The sequence below is a fragment of the Numida meleagris genome, chromosome 8 (assembly GCF_002078875.1).
Source record: "Numida meleagris isolate 19003 breed g44 Domestic line chromosome 8, NumMel1.0, whole genome shotgun sequence".
Lineage (NCBI taxonomy): Eukaryota > Metazoa > Chordata > Aves > Galliformes > Numididae > Numida > Numida meleagris.
The window spans coordinates 17,840,474-17,860,015 of record NC_034416.1 but is presented as its reverse complement, the minus strand read 5'-3'; the positions used below and the strand labels follow the sequence as shown (position 1 = coordinate 17,860,015).

At 40.3% G+C, this 19,542-nt stretch overlaps 1 protein-coding gene across 3 annotated transcripts in view; it reads left to right on the top strand.

Annotated features, from left to right (window-relative positions):
* The window catches only part of MTMR1 (myotubularin related protein 1), a 33,599-nt gene that overhangs the window by 9,902 nt on the left and 4,155 nt on the right, over window positions 1–19,542 (top strand). For 2 of the 3 annotated variants that reach the window (XM_021406616.1, XM_021406615.1), the window contains 11 exons: window positions 243–337; window positions 552–659; window positions 1,078–1,179; window positions 1,868–1,951; window positions 2,569–2,718; window positions 3,328–3,516; window positions 4,006–4,191; window positions 6,489–6,695; window positions 7,205–7,297; window positions 11,395–11,508; window positions 12,837–13,013. In XM_021406616.1, coding sequence (XP_021262291.1) covers window positions 243–337; window positions 552–659; window positions 1,078–1,179; window positions 1,868–1,951; window positions 2,569–2,718; window positions 3,328–3,516; window positions 4,006–4,191; window positions 6,489–6,695; window positions 7,205–7,297; window positions 11,395–11,508; window positions 12,837–13,013 — 1,505 coding nt within the window. The remainder of the gene's footprint in view (window positions 1–242; window positions 338–551; window positions 660–1,077; window positions 1,180–1,867; window positions 1,952–2,568; window positions 2,719–3,327; window positions 3,517–4,005; window positions 4,192–6,488; window positions 6,696–7,204; window positions 7,298–11,394; window positions 11,509–12,836; window positions 13,014–19,542) is intronic. The other variant, XM_021406617.1, reaches the window with a different exon arrangement.

Below are 19,542 nucleotides of genomic sequence, written 5' to 3'. Positions count from 1 at the left end.
CTCAGTCCTAGTTGCTGGGTAGGTGCTGAGCAGCAGTGAGGAATTCTTCTTGCTGTTGAGGACAGCTCTTCCAGTCCTGATAGTGTTTGTAGAGCAGGCTTTCTTCTTTCTTACAGTTCAAGCATCTGAATCTTACTTTATTATGGAATGGCTAAAATCTTGCCATTCTTTAAGTGAAATAGATTTTCATGGAATAAATGTCTGTAATAGTAAACCAAAGCTTCAATTGGTCTGTTTTCCAGCTAAAGACGTTATGTACATCTGTCCATTTATGGGAGCAGTCAGTGGTACGTTGACAGTGACGGACTTCAGAATGTATATCAAAAGTGTTGAAAGGGTAAGAGTTCACTATCTGTCTGTGTTTTCTTCCAGTTAGAAGTATTTCTGAAGTAGATTTCAGAAAGTGACAAATCTGTTGTAAGTGAAGTATGATGTTCCACAGCAATCTATTGAATGGGAATTGTAGTTGACCCTAATGAAACACGTGAATGATATGAGATTGTGTTCCTCCAAGTGTAACAGAATTCGTTTGTTCTGTACACAACTTTCAGGATCCACCTTTTGTTGTTGATGTTCCTCTTGGAGTGATCAGTAGAGTTGAAAAAATTGGAGTACAAAGCCATGGAGACAACTCTTGTGGTATAGAAATAGTTTGCAAGGTATGGCATGGTACAGATTTATTCATTTTAAAAGTATTTTCATTTCATTTTCTTGTTAGAGGAATCAGCATACGCGTGCTCTTTCTGTCTGCTCAGTTCCCTGTATTTGAACGTTGCTTCATTTAGACAACACGTTTCAGTTCCTCTTGTGATTCTTGTGCAGTCTTCAACACTTCTGCCTTTTGTCCAAGGTGAATTCAAATCAAAAGTGGCTGTTGTTGCAGTATCTGGCAACTCTAATGACAACCGTAGTCATCCCGTACAAGCAGTTACGGAACTCCATTCTGACATGAGTCAAATGATGGCAGAGACTGAATGTTACGTATATGCATTCCTTCTGTCATATTGCTTATAATGGCTGTTATCCTTTTTTTTTTAATTTACCATAGGGTAAAATAATGTGACTTATTTTTGACAGGATATGAGAAATTTGCGGCTTGCCTATAAACAGGAAGAGCAGAACAGATTGGAGATTTTTGAAAACCTTGTAACACGCGCGTTTCCCGTTTCAAATGGACTGGTAGGTCTGAAGGTGCAGAGCAGGGTGTCTGGATCTGTCCTCTCTTGGCAAGGTGTAGGTGGGGAAGCTGTAAATGCTGGGTAACAAACACTGAAGTCTTCATAAAATCTGTTCCATAGCAGGCAAGCTCCTGTGACCCTGTCTGCTTCTTGCATTTGTAAAACATTACACTACGTCCTGCTGTCGGTGAAGTTGCAGCAAATTCGTACAAAACCCTTTAGAATTAGATTTTCATAATAACATGATTAAGAATATAGGGAGTCTTGTTTTCTGCAGTAGGTAGTTCAGTATGGAAGTTCTGTTTGAAACAAATAGATACTATTGGTTTAATTATTAGCTATCTGCAGAATGCTCTTTTGTTTGCTTGTGTGGACAAGGAGCTGGTTAGAAGGTAGGAGAAGAGTTTTCTTGTCCTAGCTTTGCCATTGATCTGTTGTATGATTACAGGAAAGTAACTTTAATTCTCCTTCCTTTCTTGATTTTGTTAATTACATGGCACATACCAAAAGAAATAACTGTCTTTTACTTACTTTCTAGCACAGTGTTGTCCGTTCTTGACAGAAAAATTTGTACCTGCTGCTAAAGAGTTTTAGAAATGTGACATTTGAAATAGGATTCTGTGTTTTGGAGCTTATTATACTTACAGCCCATCAGATAGTAATTTATGCCTTTGCTTTGTTATCTTTAGCCTCTTTTTGCATTCAGCTATAAAGAAAAGTTTGCTGTTAATGGTTGGAAAGTATATGATCCAATGGCAGAATATAAGAGGCAGGTAAGTTACATAGGAGCTCAGTGTGTTATTTTTTCCTTTCTCCACCTTTGCCAAAGATGTTTAAACAACAGGAAAAAAAAAACAAAACCAACCCTGCAAAGTTTTCCCTGGCTATCTACAGAGATGATCTCAGTCTCATATTAAGGTTATAAAATGCAGTGGGCCTGACTTTGAGAGTGCTGACCACCTGCTAAAGTTGATGGACACAACAGGTACTTGAGCAAATTGGCCTGTGTTAACATGCATTCCTAAATCTACATTTTCCAAGTGCTGTTTTAAGAAAGCACAGGCAAAAGATTTGCTTTTGAATAAGCAGGATTAAGCAAAGGAGTAACCTTAGTTTGTCACTGAAAATCTAGTTTCCCAGTTGCAAAATTATTTTTATTTAATTAAATGATCACTTTTCACCTGAGTGTACAGTCTCTTGAAATGGTTATTTTGCATAGCAGTTTCAAAGATAGTACCTAGGAAAGTCTTTCATTATTTTGACTTATGATAAAATCTGGGGACGCTTTTTTTTTTTTTAAAAGTAGGTAACATATTAAAATTTTCATCACGGAACTCAGATAAGTACAGATCTAGCCTGAAAAACAGAATGATGTTTTGCTTTCTTACAGGGCTTGCCCAATGAGAGTTGGAAAATATCAAAAATTAACAGCGCCTATGAGCTTTGTGATACATATCCTGCTGTTCTTGTTGTGCCAACCAGTGTAAAGGATGATGACCTCTCAAAAGTGGCAGCATTTAGAGCAAAAGGCAGAGTTCCAGTAAGTGAAACTCGCACAAGGAGAGAGAAATGCTCTATGTATCTGTAGCTTATAAGAAATGATCAGAGTTCTTCTGGGTGTTTTTATTTAACATCGGTGGGCCCACTTCCTTTCTGAAAAGGGGGCAAAGAGAGAGAAGGATTAGGCTTGATGGGTTTAGAACTGAAGAAAGCAACTCAAATGTGAGTCTAATTGTTTGGTTATTGTGCTGTGTAATAAATTTCTGTTTGGAGTTAACACTTCTAGGCTAGAGTGGTGTTTGATGCTAATTCGCTATTAACTTGTGTTCTGGTTTGGTGTGGAATGTGTTATGACTAAGGCAGTTTTCCTGAGAACAGATAAATGTTGCAGGTAGTGAAAGAGCCCTTTTAAATACATGAAAGGGTGACAGTGTTCATGCTGTAGGTCTGCTTAGCAAAGTGGTGTACAGGTCCATAAACTTCCATGTGGAAGCCTGTTCTGGTGTTTGACCACTGTCACAGTAAAGAAATTTTTCTTAATGTTCACTCTGAACCTCCCCTGCCATGTGGGCAGTGGTTGTCTAATTGCACTTTGGCTTTCTGCTTTTCTCTTGGTACAGTAAGTTAAAATAGTTCTGTTTTGTTCCAGGTGCTATCCTGGATTCATCCGGAGAGCCAGGCAACAATAACACGATGCAGCCAGCCATTGGTAGGCCCGAACGATAAGCATTGTAAAGAGGATGAAAAATACTTACAGACAATAATGGATGCCAATGCTCAGTCACATAAACTTATCATCTTTGATGCCAGACAGAATAGTGTTGCAGATACAAACAAGGTAGGTTGGTACCGTAAACAGCAGTGGTGGTTCTGTCTGTATTCCGAAAGGCTGAAGATAGAGAAAGAGATGAAGGTACAGAGGACTGGATGTGAAAAGAAATTTATAAAGGGATCTCTAAATAGAGCATGGGAAGGGAGGTAAGGTGTTTGGAGGATTTTGGAAAGGCTAGTAGGAGTTGAAGGCAGCATGAGCACAGTCCTGAGCAATGATGCAGTGACACCAACAGAAGAGCAAAGATTTCAGTAGTAACAAGAGGAAACTGTAGCTGTATTATCAAAAGTAGCCCACTACAATACAGGATTTCTTTTATCTAAAAAAACCTACTCCTAGCACTTCTTGGAGAAAACAAAACTAAAAAAGTGTTTTTAATAGTGCTAGAATAATCCTTTCCCTCAAAAAAATCCTGAAACCCACCTGACGTAACTCTTTCAACCTTGTGCTGAAGTCCTGTGTGTGTTCTTTTCTTTGTCTGTTTTTGTATGGCAGGCAAAAGGTGGAGGATATGAAAGTGAAAGTGCCTACCCAAACGCAGAGCTGGTCTTCCTGGAAATTCATAATATACATGTAATGAGAGAATCCCTGCGTAAACTGAAAGAAATAGTTTATCCTACTATTGACGAGACTCGGTGGTTATCAAACGTGGACTCCACGCATTGGCTGGAATATATAAGGGTAAAATACTTTTAGTGTAAAAAAAATAAAATTGTTTTTAAATTGCGTTATTTGCTTGCATTTCTGAAAACATTATTTTAATAATGTCTAGAGTCTTTGATCAGGATAATTTTTTAAATAGTCACTTAAAGCCTAGCATTTTAACTAAAGTTGATTCATTCCATCGTAACTTCGCATTTCTGGCTCTATGTATTGGTAGGTAATGAGTTAACTCCTAATAGCTCGGTATCATATTTGGTGTTGGACAAGGTTTTATTTTCTTGAGAGAAAATGTTTGTGAGCAGTCCAGGGTTATCCCTTCTTCTTGGAAAGCTGCCCTGGGAACTTCGGATTGCATTTGAATTACTGCCAAAAGGAATTCACTGCAAATGCTGCAGTCTTTTCTCATCCTTCCCTCCTTCAAAGCAGTGTTGGTGTTCCTGCGTTGGACACCTACGTTTTCCTGGGCCGTTTACAGCCAGTGTTGCACTGAGCTCTGATCTGCTCTATTAGTTAATGTAATATTAAATCACATAGTTTTACAGCCTGATTCGTTAACCTCTGAAATGCTTTTAGAATAGATTATTTCATTATCATATTCACTCCTCCGTTGATGATGAATATGGGTGGAGTGGAATTTGTCTTATTAGCAGTTGCCTCAAATGTCACTCATGCCAAACATGCTTTGGATTAATTAGTTGTGCTCTCTCGGTAAGTAGTGCTTGCTAACTGCTGCAGGAGAACCAGTAGAGGGAGCAGATGCTTACATTATTATACAAGATTTAAACAAATTTAATGTTCTTTTGGGACCAGTGTTCATTTGAAGTTGGACTATTTCATGCAGGTTTGGGAATATGAGTATCTGGAAAGCTTTCTTATAAATCAGCCTGGCCTTAAATACAATCAAGTTTTAAAAGTGGATTTTTTTTTTTTTTTTTGTCCACTGATTACCTTTCATCGTTATTGGTTTCTGGGCTTGCACGGTATCAGAGGTGGGCCTTGATACCTCTGTTTCACAGGTGACAGTAGTATAGCTGTTTGAAGATTTGGCACACGAGATGCTTTTCCTGACTTTGTCCCTTATATAGTAGCCAATTATTCATTAGAAGCCCTAACAGAAATGCTGTGATGATTGCTAAATTTTGAAGCATTTATAGAGAATATTTTGTGGAGGAAGCTAAAAGGCTTTGTTTGTTCCACAGATATTTATTGAATTAATAGTAACTCTGTTTTCTGTCTCATATTCTCCTTCTTGCCTGTATCTGTTCATTTATTTTCAGCTGTGCTTCTCTTAGGATAATATGGAGCAAACTGTTGCGTACCTGTATATTTTACAGATAATTTTCCTGCTTCTTCTGGTCTTGCAATTACTTTGAAGACTGGTCTTGTGCACTTCTGCATTGAGCGTAGCTTTCCTCCTTCCCAGAAGATGTCTTACATGCTTGGGAATGGAAGAATGCAAGTGTTTAGCAATTTTCAGTTTTCTCACATGGGAAGGCAGATGGAGGAATTTTTTTGTGGTCCTATTCTGGCGTTTCTCTTACTGACATATTTGTCAGTGCCACGATGGGTTGTGTTATAGGGACAAATGTTCACAGGAGAGAGATTATTCAAGTATTAAAAAAAAAAAACAACAACAAACTAGAGAGCAACCTAAGAGAACTAAGAGAAGGGTTTTTGTGGGAGACAGAAACAGCAAGTTCGCACAAGTGAATTTCAGTTCTCTGCCATCTCTGTCCTTTGCTCCCGCAGCATGCTTCTGAGCCCAGGTTATTTGTGGCCGTATTCATGGCTTGTGGGTCTCATGCTGTGTATGCTTCATGCACCAGCAGATCAGCACAGGCTTGCAGCCAGCAGTCCTGGTTTTGTTTGGGTTGTGTTTTGATTGAGATCAGCTGGGTGGTTTGTCCCTTCCTCTAACCCTAGCAGCTGAGAACTGAAAGCTGGGGAAGAGAAGAGTGATTCTTTTCTGTGAAGGTGAACTTTCTCTTTGGGACAGATTACAGTGTTTGTGTCTATTTTCATGATGGTAAAGAATTTCAGTTTTCATTTAGAGAAGGGGTTGCTAGCTTCTCTTGCGGTGTACTACTGATAATGAAGAACCTTGCTGGACAACAGCATGCCTATGCTTGAGAGCTGGCTTTTGTCCCTCCAGGTGTATGCATCTCATTTGGAAATCTCTGATTTAAAGCAGCGTTACCCAGATAACTCCGTAATTAATCTGTGAATTTCAAATATGTGATCTTTAAGAGTATAAAATTGTAACTTCTGGTGGAGTTTTGGTTTATATTTAATGTACTTGTTTTTATTTATTTAAGATGCTTCTTGCCGGAGCAGTAAGAATTGCAGATAAAATTGAATCTGGTAAAACTTCTGTGGTGGTACATTGCAGCGATGGCTGGGATCGAACGGCGCAGCTTACCGCACTAGCTATGCTTATGCTGGACAGCTATTACAGAACTATCAAGGGCTTTGAGATTCTTATAGAGAAGGAGTGGATAAGTTTTGGACACCGATTTGCAATGGTAAGGTGAAAGAGTTCATGTGTAATTTGTCACCTTCAACTCTTTAGTTTTGAATGGTATGTTTTCTCATGTCACTTTGCTCTTTAGTTACTGCAGTATTCACTTGACTCAAGGACTAGCAGGGAATTAGGGCATAATATCATGATCATATTTTTTTTAAAAAAGCATAATATAGTGACATCTTTGGGATCTAACTTGAGAGTGTTTCAGGAGAAATGATATGTCCTTAAGCAAGTGGTTCAGTATGGTTGTACTAAATGCCTATCCGTTTGACCCCATAGACAGCTGCGCTTTGGAAGATGGGGGAAATGACTGGGAGTGCTCTGCTGAACAGCAGCAGTGTGTCCATAAGTGAATATTGGGGTGCATTTGTAGCTGTTGAAAAATATAGGTTAGCATTATGGAAAATTTGCTTGTCTTGTTCATCTTTGTGATGTATCATCTTTAAAGTGTTGAAACAATGCTGTAAATACACTGGACAGAAATGAAGGCCTCATTCTGTCTTTCAGAGAGTAGGACATGGAGGTGATGATCATGCCGATGCAGACAGATCTCCCATTTTCCTTCAGTTCATTGACTGTGTTTGGCAAATGACAAAGCAGGTAAGGTGCTCTGGAGCATATTTCTGAGGTCTTGGTGCTGTTGTGATAAAAGACATAGTACTGAAGTTTGCATAGTATGTGAATTGTTTTGAGGAGAGGAAGATAAAGATCTGGTTCCATGTGATGCGAGCATTCCCAGATCTCTCGCTTCAGCATTCTTCTTCTGAGCGTGTAGTTCTTAAAGTTTTGCATCATGGTTTCCAAAGCATGTCTTCGAAACAGTTGTCTTACATGTTATGAAAGCTCCCGCTGCTGTACTGGGCCCTTGTTCAGAGTTGTTTGAAGACTTTCTGTGTATCTGTATTTCAGCATTAATGTGCTGTTTGTTATGGCTGGAGAAAAATAGATGAGGAATTCTGCCCCTCTCTCAGAGGAAGGCTAATAACAATAGCAAAGAGAGAGACTTCTAAACACCTGGTAAGAACAAAAGTCCTCTGGGGAGATCTGTAATTAAGAGCAGCCTCTTCTGTTTTTGTGTTCTCCTGTGCTGCCTCCCATTTCTTGCTATAAACAGTTCAGTTGCCTCTTGTTGAAAGAAGAAAATAATAACGGGGGAGCTGTGGAGCGCTTAGCCAATACCACATCTGTTCAAAACCTGGATCCAAAAACTGCTGGGAAATTCATAAACAACAGTGGCATTGGAAAATCATTAAAGTTAAAGCACAAGAAAATAGAAGACATCATTATTTGAAAGTTTTGGGCCACTTGTTTTTAGTTGACTTCAGCACCCAGAGAATACTTGTGAAGATTTTGATTACCTTGACATACACCTAGGAAAACTGGGATTCTATTTCATCCTTGTGTAGCTCGCTTGCTTATAACACAGTGTTAGTTTTGTGCCTCAGAATCCATGGCAAACATATGTGACATGTTCCAAAGCTCAAATAAGTGTCAGTGACTGGGGGGGGATGTGTGTACGGTCTCGTGCTTGGGCTCTAAGCAAGCAAATTTACTTCTGTGCTCTGAGCATTTCATTCTTAAAACATTCAGCTTAATATGGCAAGAGGATCTCTAACCTGGGCTGGGATACAGACCTCTGGAGAGCTTCAGACAATGGAACTTAGTCCTTGGCAGCCTGATCTTTTCCTGGATTTTTACAGTCTTAATGACAGCTAGTAAAGTATTAGGGAGTTTGAGAGAAGTAGACTGATAGCAGATTGAATAAAAGAGATGGTGATTTCCCACTGCTGTCTGTAAATTCAAATGATTTCAAGTAGCAGATGTCAAGTTGGAATGGCCACGTTATCTGATGAAAATGAAAAACACCTGCAAAATGGGCAGGTAGTAATGCAGTTCGATTATTGTCTTCCTACCTTTAATGGCTGGTACCCACACAGGAGAAAGGTACGTTCCAGGTTGAGAAAAAGCTGCGTTGTGTTCGTGACCAGATGCCCCCAGTTTCCAGAGATGCATTTTGTGCTGATGTCAGTAATGCACTTTATGATATCCTGCTCAGTTAACCGAGTTCAGTCCAGTTCCACAATCGTAAGCACCATCCAGCAAAATGTATGAACTTTGAATGTTACTGTGGTACAGAACTGGTTTATCGATTATGAAATGAAAAAGCACCTTTGTTTTGCATGTCCTTGAGTCAGATATCACCTGGCATCATCACATGTTTTAAGCAACAGAATTCTTCTCTTAAATCCCTCCTTTATAAAAAGTAAGAAATGAACGACAAACCCTCCAAAAGCATCAAGTGGGAGATTTTAATGACCCATATGTTCTCTCTCAATTAGTGGATTTGACAAGAAGTAAATTTTCATTTGGGGAATTTTTCCACCTGAATCTTCAAACAGACACTAATGGGCTTGGAACTACAGAGGAAAGAATTTTTAGGTCAGTGATTTTTCAGCAGCGGTAACAGAAGCTGCGCAGTCTTGATACATCAGCACCAACAGTAGAACTCTTGTATTCAAAGACAGAGTTTCAATAAAGTACTATCACTTATTAATGAATTAGAGTGCAACCACTGATGTATGGAATTTTGAATATGCTTCGCTGGGTCGGAATAGCGGCCGTGTCGGCATCCATCTGATTAGCGCGGACACAGCCATCACAGGACGCTAATGTGACGAGGCTCATTAAGTGCTTTCAGTTAAGGAGAGCTCCTTTACGAGAGGCTTTGTCTTCGAAGTTACTTCCAAATATCGTTTTGTTCCTCTGCCAGTTGTCTTTGTTGTACGAATGTGCTTGCTGCGCTGGGCTGGGTGCGGGAGGCTGGGCTCTGGGTGGTGCTGGCTCTCCCCTGGCTCGCTCCAGCAGACCTGCCCGGTGTTCTTTAAATCACAGCTGTGTTGCTAAGATCGTTGTATTGTAATGGAGCTTGAGCATCGTTTCCTAAAGAGAAGAGAGGGCGTTAGTGATAACTTCTGAACGTGACTGAAAAAGAGAATTTGATCATCTTAACTTGCGTCTTATTTAACATCTTACGTGTTTTACTTAAAAAATGGCTTGGTGATGGAAAGCAAACTGGTGGTTTGTACAGGGAGCCCTACTGTGAGCCCTGCACGCTGCTGAACAGCATGCTATCCATAGCAGGGTCGGAAAGAAGGCTCCATTTATTCTCTAAGTCATGATACTGGTGGTTTCCTTACTCAGAACTTTGAAAGTTGGTATGTCTTAGCTTGAGGAGCCCTAGAACGAGAAGGGTTTAAGTCAAACGCTGCAAGAACGATCTTCTTCTAAAAAATAATATTGCTTAAAACGTAAATCTTTCTGGTTTAAATACAAGCACAACTGTTGTACGCTTTTCAGCTCCTTACTTTCAGTGTGCATAAAAACTTGCCCTTCACAAATCACAGGTGGCACTGAAGAGTTGCTGGGTCAGCTAGTTCGTCCCCAGTCCTGGCTGTGAGGTTATTCCTCCTAGCTATGCTTGTCCTTTTTTTCTTTTTAAAGTAGCTCTCAGACTGGTGCCAAGGTGATGGTATTGCTCAGTGGCACACGACAGAACCCAGCCCGCTGCTTTCTTCGTATCTGAAATACTGACTTGAGAGTTTTGCATAGAGGAGGAAATTCCTCGTGGTGAATCTGTAACGCTGCATTCTAGGCTTCTGCAAATATTCACTCCTGTAGTGGAAATGAAGAAATGTTTTCGCTTGTCCTAAAGATCAGTCTCCTGAGATGCTCGTTCTCATGGCAAGGGGAGAAGTGCTACTTAATAAATTTTCCTTGAGTCGTCTAAGTTTGTTTATTCTCTTAAATGTTCATCATTCCATATCTGTGTTTGAGACCCCTGTCATACTGAAGAAGAAGTTATTTTGACACATGAAGCAGTTGCCATATGTAGTCCTATCATAAAATATGATTGAAGGACTTTTTCCATCTGAATAGATAGCAGCCCATACACTTTGTATTGATTTCTCCCTATCTGATTTTTGAAGCACTGCAGATTAAGATGCATTTTAAGTCATCTGTGTGCTTTCAGATTTTCCATGGTTATTCTAGAGTGTGTCGGGTAACCTCTGCTTATGGATAAAATGTGTACTGGTATCAGAGGAATAACACTTCTTTCAATTTGGGTATACTAGAATTTGGGTATATTAGAATTTACTTTCTAATTTAGAAAGAAGAGGAATTAAAAGATTATTGTATGTAGCTGATGATAAACTCAAGGGGTGAAATGAAGAAAAATGACATAACTTGGGTAAAAAACATAAGAAACATTTAAAATATATGTCCAGTGTATTTTATGTGCTTTTGTGTTTATTATCCGACTCATTGCATGTTAGAAGAAGAAATAAAACTCTTAAATATCAGAGAAATAAAGCACATTCAGTTAGATAGGGCTCCTCACAATGAGTTGCTTTGTGTCACCAGTTTCATGCTAGCTGATGTTTCTGTGCTTGCATCCTCGTGTGCTTGCATAATGAATGTAAGGTTTGTCTCCGAGGAGTATGAAGAAGTATGTAGGTGAAATGCATTATTGCAGTGAATGTTATGGAAATCTCTTAGTTTTCCTGAAAATACTCACTAAATAAGAAAAAAATCTTATCTGAATCTTTTGGTTATTTCTTATTTGTAAGTTTCTTCCTTACCACGCTGCTTAAAATTCAGTTTAAAGTAATTTTACCATTTTTTTTTCTTAATTTAAGTTTCCTGCAGCCTTTGAATTCAACGAGTTATTTTTGATCACCATTCTGGATCATCTGTATAGCTGTCTCTTTGGGACTTTCTTGTGCAACTGTGAAAAAGAAAGGTTAAAAGAGGTAAATAATTGATGGAGTATGCACCTTAATTTGTTGGTTTTGCATGGAAATGCTTAGGAGCCCTGACCTAAGAACACTGAGGCTGTGTTTTTTGATACATTTGATGCATAGTCTTCGAGGGCAACATGGACATACGTAATGAATGCTCTGTTAAATGAGGTGCCCTTCTCTTTTCCTAGGTTATTATCTGTTAGCAGTTTTGAGGGTTTTAGAAAATTGACTTTCAAATATTTCTAGCCAGCATGCCCAGTTTTATGTAATGATTATGATCCTTTGCTATTTCCAGAGCAGCTCCCATGTATGGCTTTAGGTCACTTCGGGACATAATTTTATGGATCCTGTGTTTGAAGACCGGGGAAATTTAAAATGCCAAAATTGATGAAGTTAGGACACAATGAAATGCTCTGAGTTTGGAAAACATGTTTTTTAACAATTTTTTTTTTTTAATATTCTAAATACACTTCTGGCTTTTTTGTTTGTGCACTTCACGTTTGTGTTAGAGCGAGGAGCTATTCCTTGGCGGTTAGGTTTGTTTTTTGGGTTTGTCTCACTGCTTCTGCAGAGACAAAGTTGCACGCAGATACCGCAAGGTGGAGCTGAATAGCACATTCTCAGCCATGCAGAATTTCCTGACAGCTTTCTTTATAAAGGAGTAGTCACATGCAGTTCTCAATAAAGAAATGCAACTCAAGACACAGCGATAGCAGAAGCACGTGTTTTACAACACTGAAGGAGTGTAGAATTGCAAGATGAATCTGATTGAGGTTCAGATTTTGAAACCCTGGTTTAACCATGTTTATGCTGATTACATTTAGGATAATAGAACTTTCAGAAGTGCACATAAAGCTAGTCATTTTAAATCACGGAACCATTAGATACTGGGAGCAAGTAGTGGGAGTGGGAGAAGGAGGTCATTGTTTTCCACAGATGCTATTTTGGATCTTTCAAACCACGTTCTCTCCTCACTGATTTTCTTTTCAAAGCTAACTTATTTTTAAATCTTCTTGAATTGGTCAATGTGTAATCATAGATGTAAGGAGCTGCAGACATTGCGGTAAGCTATGACCAGTACAGCTTTCTCTTCCTCAACTAGAACTCAGTGTCTTTGAAAATATTATGCCTGAATCTCTCTTCTCAGTTAGCCTTGGCAGGGAACAAGAGTTTTGCTAGAGCTTTAAGACTGCTTAGTGATCAGCCCGTGTTTTTGGAGGCCAGTGTTGCAGTGTATTAGGTGACTTTCACAAAGCTACTGATACCTGGATAATAACCTCCCATTTTAACATTTTGCAGTCCATGTACTTATTTTTCTGTATTTTTTTTTAATTCAGGAGTTAAGCACTAAGACTGTATCGCTGTGGTCCTACATTAACAGTCAGTTAGATGAATTCGCAAATCCTTTCTACGTGAACTATGAGAACCACGTCCTGTATCCTGTTGCCAGCCTGAACCATTTGGAACTGTGGGTCAACTACTACGTCAGATGGAACCCGAGGATGCGGCCCCAGGTATGAGCTTCCACTTTTATGTTTCAGTGAAAGTACAGAGATAAAATCACTGTCTTTTGTAATGTTCGGTTCATTCAAGAAAAGTATTCTTGTCTGTTGCTGACGGGGGAAAAGGGTGATTTTTCTAAAACAAGGCATGAGATGTGTTAAAACTGGGTAAAATGTTCAGGGTTCATTAAAGCCACCAGTAGAATGTAGTTGTAGTAGCACATTACTGACTTGTGAAAGGTGACATTAACAGTCTTTCTTTTCAGAAGATTACTTTTATAACATTTTTAATACTTCTATTGCGTTAACCTTCCTGTGTAGTTTAGTGTAACTTTCATTATGTTTTACTGTTTAGCAATTATGTTATAAAATGTAGCAGCAGTTTCTGAAAGGAGTTGGTCTACATAACCAACTCATTTGTAGACTCTTTAAGCTTACTGTCTTACAGATATTTGTTTTCTGTTGACCTTTCTGTTTTCAAGCTGGCACGCTAAAGATTAAACGCTCCCTATATGTGCTCCTTGATTCATCCAGTATTTGTTCTTAGAATTAATGTCTTCCATTCAGATAAATCTCTAAATCTCATCAGAAAAAATGCTGTGTATGCTCTCAGAATTCTGAAGATAAAACATTACATTTGTTTCACAACCATGATATATCTGAGGATGTTACTCTGTCTCTTTATTAAGGTAACGTTTCAAGGTATCCCCAAGCGTATTGTGATAAATTACCTGCATTGAGTGACTGTTTGAAAGCTGCTTTCATCTTCTAACAGTTAGCAAGAGATGTGAGTTTCAGATTTATTACACACCCACAAGTCAGAGCCTGTTGTAAAGGAAGCGTTTCAAGGACAGTACGCTGCTAGAGATCCAGGCATCGGAGCAGTCCCTTCAAGGTGCTGGGGAGATGTGGGTCGCTAGCTTCCTCACTGAGGTGTTTACTCTGCACTTCTCTTGCCCGCACTTACTGTGTTTTCTTCATGTAATCCTGTGTTAGGTATCTGTTTATAGCACGAGTTAAAATGTGAAATAACGTGTATTTTAATCTTTATGGTTTTAAAGTCAAATTGCCATCTGCTTTTTAGCAAAACGTTACCTTCCCTGAACCTGTTTGCTGGAAAACATTTGCATGGTCTGTGCATGTTTCAGTAGAATTGACCTTCAGCAATGCCAGTTGTATTCAATTGGGACCTGTAGGCCCTGAAAGCGAAGCAGGCTTTGTAAACGCACACGAGAGTCGGTCCCTCTCCAAAAGAGAGAAGTGGTGGGGAACAATGGACGTAATGAGAAAATACCAGAGCTACCTTGCCACTGCGTGTGACTTGCTGCCCTCTGCCTCTCTGTCGGCAGCTCTGTAAAGAAGAGATTACATATAATGATGCGTGTTCACTTTGAGTTGTACAGATGGCTGAGTTGGTACTAGTGATGCCATTTATTTGCATGAAGAGCCCCATTTTAGGATTACAGCTGTATTGCAGGAGATGCTCTGCAATGAGGTGGCACACAGCCTCCTTGCAGAGGGTTCTGAGCAGTGGAAAATTCAGGGTTAAATGTGAGTGGGTTTTGTGGATTCCCTTTTTGCTAAACTCTGCTTCAACAAGGTCATTCTAATTCTTAAGTGAAATAAAATGTTCCTCGGTTTCGGTTTGGAGGTGTTACATCATTATTGACTTCTTGTCCTAAGAAAATTAGATAGATTCTAGTCCCGTTGTATTTGAATTCATTGACTGGGAAGAGGCGTGGGTTTTTTTTTTTCATATTTGCCCTTTCCTTGGGTTGGAGATGTGAGTATTCGCGTGTGACATGGGGAGGATAAGCTCTTTCAATCTTGCACACAGAGTGGAGTGCTCTGTGGGTGCATACTGCTGGATTTACAGATGACTCTGCTGACCTGCAATACAGAACACAGTACGATGCTTTTGCATTTTTTCAGTCGATAGCATTTATTTCTCTTCCTTTTCCCATGTGGTTGTTCAGACCTCTTCCTTGCTGCGGTCTGAGGAGTTCTGGCTGCCAGCTGTCAGTGAGTTATCTACCCGGGCAGCTCTGGGAGGTTCTGCAGGCGCAGTGTTTGCCAGCTAGTACGCTGTTTGCCATTCCTGTGTGCAGAGCATGAGTAAAAGTTCTGTTCCTTTCAATTCAAGCTGTGTCTTGCAATGGAAGGTGGAAGGACAAGAGTGTACTTTAGTCGATCGATTTGCATCACCCATTAGGTTATGTTTAGTTGTTTGCATGCCTTCTGACAAATGGCACTTTAATCCTTGGAGTATGGAGCTTAAATTTGTTTTAATTTTTTTAATTTTTCTGCACCTGCGGTTTTTTCTTCAAACTCTGTTCTCCTGGAAGCGGGGCCTCTGTGCTAGAGAGAATGTTTTAGGAATGCTTACAAGGCTTTTCAGATTTGTTCTTTTTTTTTGTGCATGCGGGGCTTCATCCAGAACTGCAGGTGAGCACTGTCTGCAACAAGGAGACTCAGGTGGGCTGCTGGCATAGGACTGTGTGCTGCGGGCAGCCCTCAGCTTCCTGCAGCTGCTGGGGGGCTCTGTCCCTGCTTCGTAGCTGGCTTTAAAAAAAAAAAAAGTAAAGAAAAAAAAAGTAAAGAAAAATAACTAGCTGCTTGTGGGTATATGCAGAAATGGTCTGAAAAGCATGCAGATAGTTTACAATGGTAGCTGCCTTTTTATGCTGTGTAGGAATTGCAGAAGAATCTCTTCTGTTGAACATTCAAGTGATTAGATGTCAGCTGAACCTCAGTGTCAATAAACAGAACATTTGCGTATGTAGAAGAATGAATGAGATGTTAAGTTACTGGGAAAACAGTTCAGATTAAAATGGAAAACGTAATTACAGAGTGCTTTGTGTTGCTGCTTTCTGGACAGGGCGTACAGTGCAGCCCTGGGGTGTCTGCAGCAGTTCCAGCTGCCTTCGGACAAGTTTCCCTGGGCTTTCCTCTCTGACGTTGTTGACATCATTTGTCCTGTTTCTGAAATTGACACATCTAATGTAAAATAATTTAGTGGCAGGACAAAGCCACCATGCAGCTCTGGAAGCGCGTGGCATTGCCGGCCCACGACCTGTGCTTTTGAGCCCATTGGTTTTGCATGGAAGAGTGAGGCAGGAGGAGGTGTCGCGTGGGTCAGGTAGCTGGGGAGTGCCCCGAGAGCTGGATTTCATCCTGGCATTTACCACAGAAGTTTCTTGTGAGGCGAGGCGAGTGTCTCTAGGTACCTGATTGTTTCTCTCTTTCTGCACGTCCAAGTCAAGGTTTCCAGAGGCTGACTTATGCAGGTAACTTACATCAGCAGGCAGAGCTCTCCACGTTCGATTGATACCGAATAAAATACAGACTAACTGAAAGAATTGGTAGCTATTTGAGGAAAAAAAAAAAACAACTCTTATTTTGTAATGAGCCCAGCATCAGAACACGCACAGAGATGGAAAAACTAATATGGTACAAATAATTTAATTTGGGGGAATTTCTAACATATTCTGGAAAGCAAGCCCTTAAAACATTGCTGCCGTCTCTCAGCTGTCCAAAGCTAAATGAGGAGCAGTTTTGAGCAGGTAATGGTGTCAGTCCGTCGTGTTTCCTGTGCCCGTCAGTCTGTGCAGCTGTTTGCCAGGTGTGCGTTCCTGTTCCCGCACGGCAGGACTCGTCGTTTCTGTTTACTACTCATTGCTTTTCCAGGAGGCCTGGGGGCTCAGGTTGGCTTCCCGGGAGCATAGCTTCACTGTAAGCGTGGAGCTATTGATTGTTATAGAAAACTGCTGTTTTCATCATTTGACATTGACTTTTTCTGTGAGTATACTGTTAACTAGGTTTTAAAAGCAAGTCTGTCAGACTTCCAGCTCGTCAGGAAGAGGAGCAAAAAGCTTGAGTGAAAGATACTGTTGTCTTTGCAGTGCCCAGAGTCGGTTTTTGGAAAAACTGACAGTCTCAAGAAAAGCAATGAATTTAAAATAACCGTTTTCCTCTGCAGCCTTTCTTCCCTGTTGCTAAAATAGATAAAGTGTACTCGCTGAACAAGACAAAATGCATTTGCCATTGAACAATCTTCATGTGAATGACTGTCCTTGAGCTAGTACAGTGGTACACAGTAGATATCCAATTAAGACTTGGTAGTACAGTAAGTGAGTAGCTATTATAATTTCTTTTATAACTCTCCTTGTGTTGACAAATTTTGTTATCCAAAAGCACTTCAGGATCTTGAAGGGTTACTTGGAAATGAAAACCTGAGAATCAATACTGAAAGTGAACTGTAATAATTCTATGAAGAGGAAGGTTTGAAATTATTAGGCAATGAAGCTGCCTTATGTCTATAGGTAGTTGTTACGTGTTGTAGTATGTGTGTTGTATAGTGTAATCGTAGTTTCTGCGTGACTATAATTATTTTTAAAATAAAGAAAGAAATAGGAAAAAAGCACAAAAATGCTGTCCTTCCTCAAGTCCTTACCTGGCAGGAGTAATTTATTCTAAGCGTGGTATTTTCTGAGAGCTACGCTACATCTGCTGTTGGTGTGCACGATTCAATTAAAAATGGTCTCGTATTGGTGGTGTTTAAAGCAGTAAAGGATGTTTCTTTAGTGGTGCTCTCAGTATTTTTCAGCTCATGATAGGCAGTAGGCACCTTATCTGTACGATGTAGGAGAGGCTGCTAGCTGTTTCTGTATGAAACGGGCAATAAAGCTGTAGCTAATGAGGGAAATTAACATCCACCCGTTTTAACCGGTTCATACTGCAATGTGAGGTGTGTCGGTGGGAGCCTGCAGTCGGCTCTTCCTGAGCCTGGAACTCTACTTGGCTCACTCCATTTTACTGTGTTTTACTGGTTTTGATTGGTTTGGGTGGAGGATGTCACATATTGCAAGTATCACTAGCAGCGAGAGTATTACGTACAGGCTTACCAGGGAAAGAGAATGCTCATGCCAGAGAGAAGCAAGAGGAGGCACCTGGCAGTACGGGCATGGATAAGGAAGGGGAGTGAGAAGAACCAAGTGGCAGGGAAGGAGTGCAAGAGCAGAAGCTAGGTAGAAGTGATGGGTTGTGCGAGGAGCAGGGTCAGGTCTGAAGCTTAATCATGGCTTGGTACAGAAAAGTGGAACCGGAAACTTGAAACGGGCGAAAACGTGAATTGTCTAAAAGCAAGGGAACCCTGAGGACTTTGCTAAAGAAAATCATCTTCGTAAGTTGATCTTTTTTTAATTTTTTATACTTTAAGTTGATAATGAGTTAGGGAAGGGGACGACATAAAGTCTGTCCTGTTCATTTTAGTTCCTGAGTCGTTATTACAGTAGTAAATAATTATAATTTAAAAAAATCTAACACCATTAAGTCTTCCTGAGGTGTTGCAGGCAAGTTCTCAGACTTGCTGAGGATCCATCCCTTATCCCTGCTGCTTAGGGATGTTGAACTCCTTGCTGTTGTCCCTGCCTGGTTTGTATTTCTAGCCGTATTAGATGTAAATGGCAGTGTTGTTTTTGCCTGATCATCTTCTGATCTGCTGGTGCAGAAGCAAGCACTGTTTCACCTGGAGTGCAGAACTCAGGTGGTTGGGCGCCGGCCCTTGTGGCCTGCTGTTGCCCAGCAGCATTGCTGAGGTGGTGGGCTGGGAAGCTGGCACTGCAAAGGAAAGGTTGCGTGCCTTCTGAAAGCCTAGCACGGATACCATGGAGTGAAGCAGCAAAACCCAGGTGGTGGGCCCAGGGTCATCTTTGGAGCTCCCTCTCCTAATTTGAGAGGCCCAGTGAAAGAGGAAGCAGTGTATCTGCTCTCAGACTCCCAACAAATTCATCTGTCAAATCAGCTACATCATTTCTTAACAAGGCTGAAATAGCAGCTTGTCGTGGAGGCAGGACGTGTGCTGTGTGAGGATACGCTTGTAGGGATAAGGTGATATCAAGGTCTTTTAGTAACCAGTCTTCCCCAAGCTTCTTGGTCTTGCAGAATCTGCTGCTCTTCCTTTTAGCAAAGAAGAACTTTGTTCCTGCAAACCGTTAGGGTATTACTGGGAAGATGGTTGGACCTGCAGAAGTAGAGTGGTGTGAGATGGCAAAGCTGTAGATGCGTAGTTATCTGTAAGAACTTGCACAAGCAAGTTCTGGCAGCAACAGGTGTGCCTGGGAGTAAGTCTGGAGGAAAGGTGGAAAGGAAGTAAACTTTTTATTTCTCTCAAGAAAGGGAAATTACAGCAGCAGAACTTAAGATATCTGGGAGAAAATGTAGCTCCTTATTTAAAAACAACAACAACAAACAGAAAAAAAACAACTGAAAAGCAACATGGCACAAGGACTTTTATGTTTTCTATCCTTCGGCTGCCTGTATCACTTCTTTCTAACCCCACACATATGTAATTCTAGCATGGACCTTTATCACTAATGAATAAGTTATTGTCAGCTGTTAGGAAATGCTCTGAAAGTGTGAAAGATTTCTTTACACTGAATTTGAAACGTTATGCTAAGACATTAAAATATGTATCTGAATTTTAGTGTGTAAAACGTTACTGTGGTCTGTGGTTGGGCATCCACATGGCACTGTAGCGGTG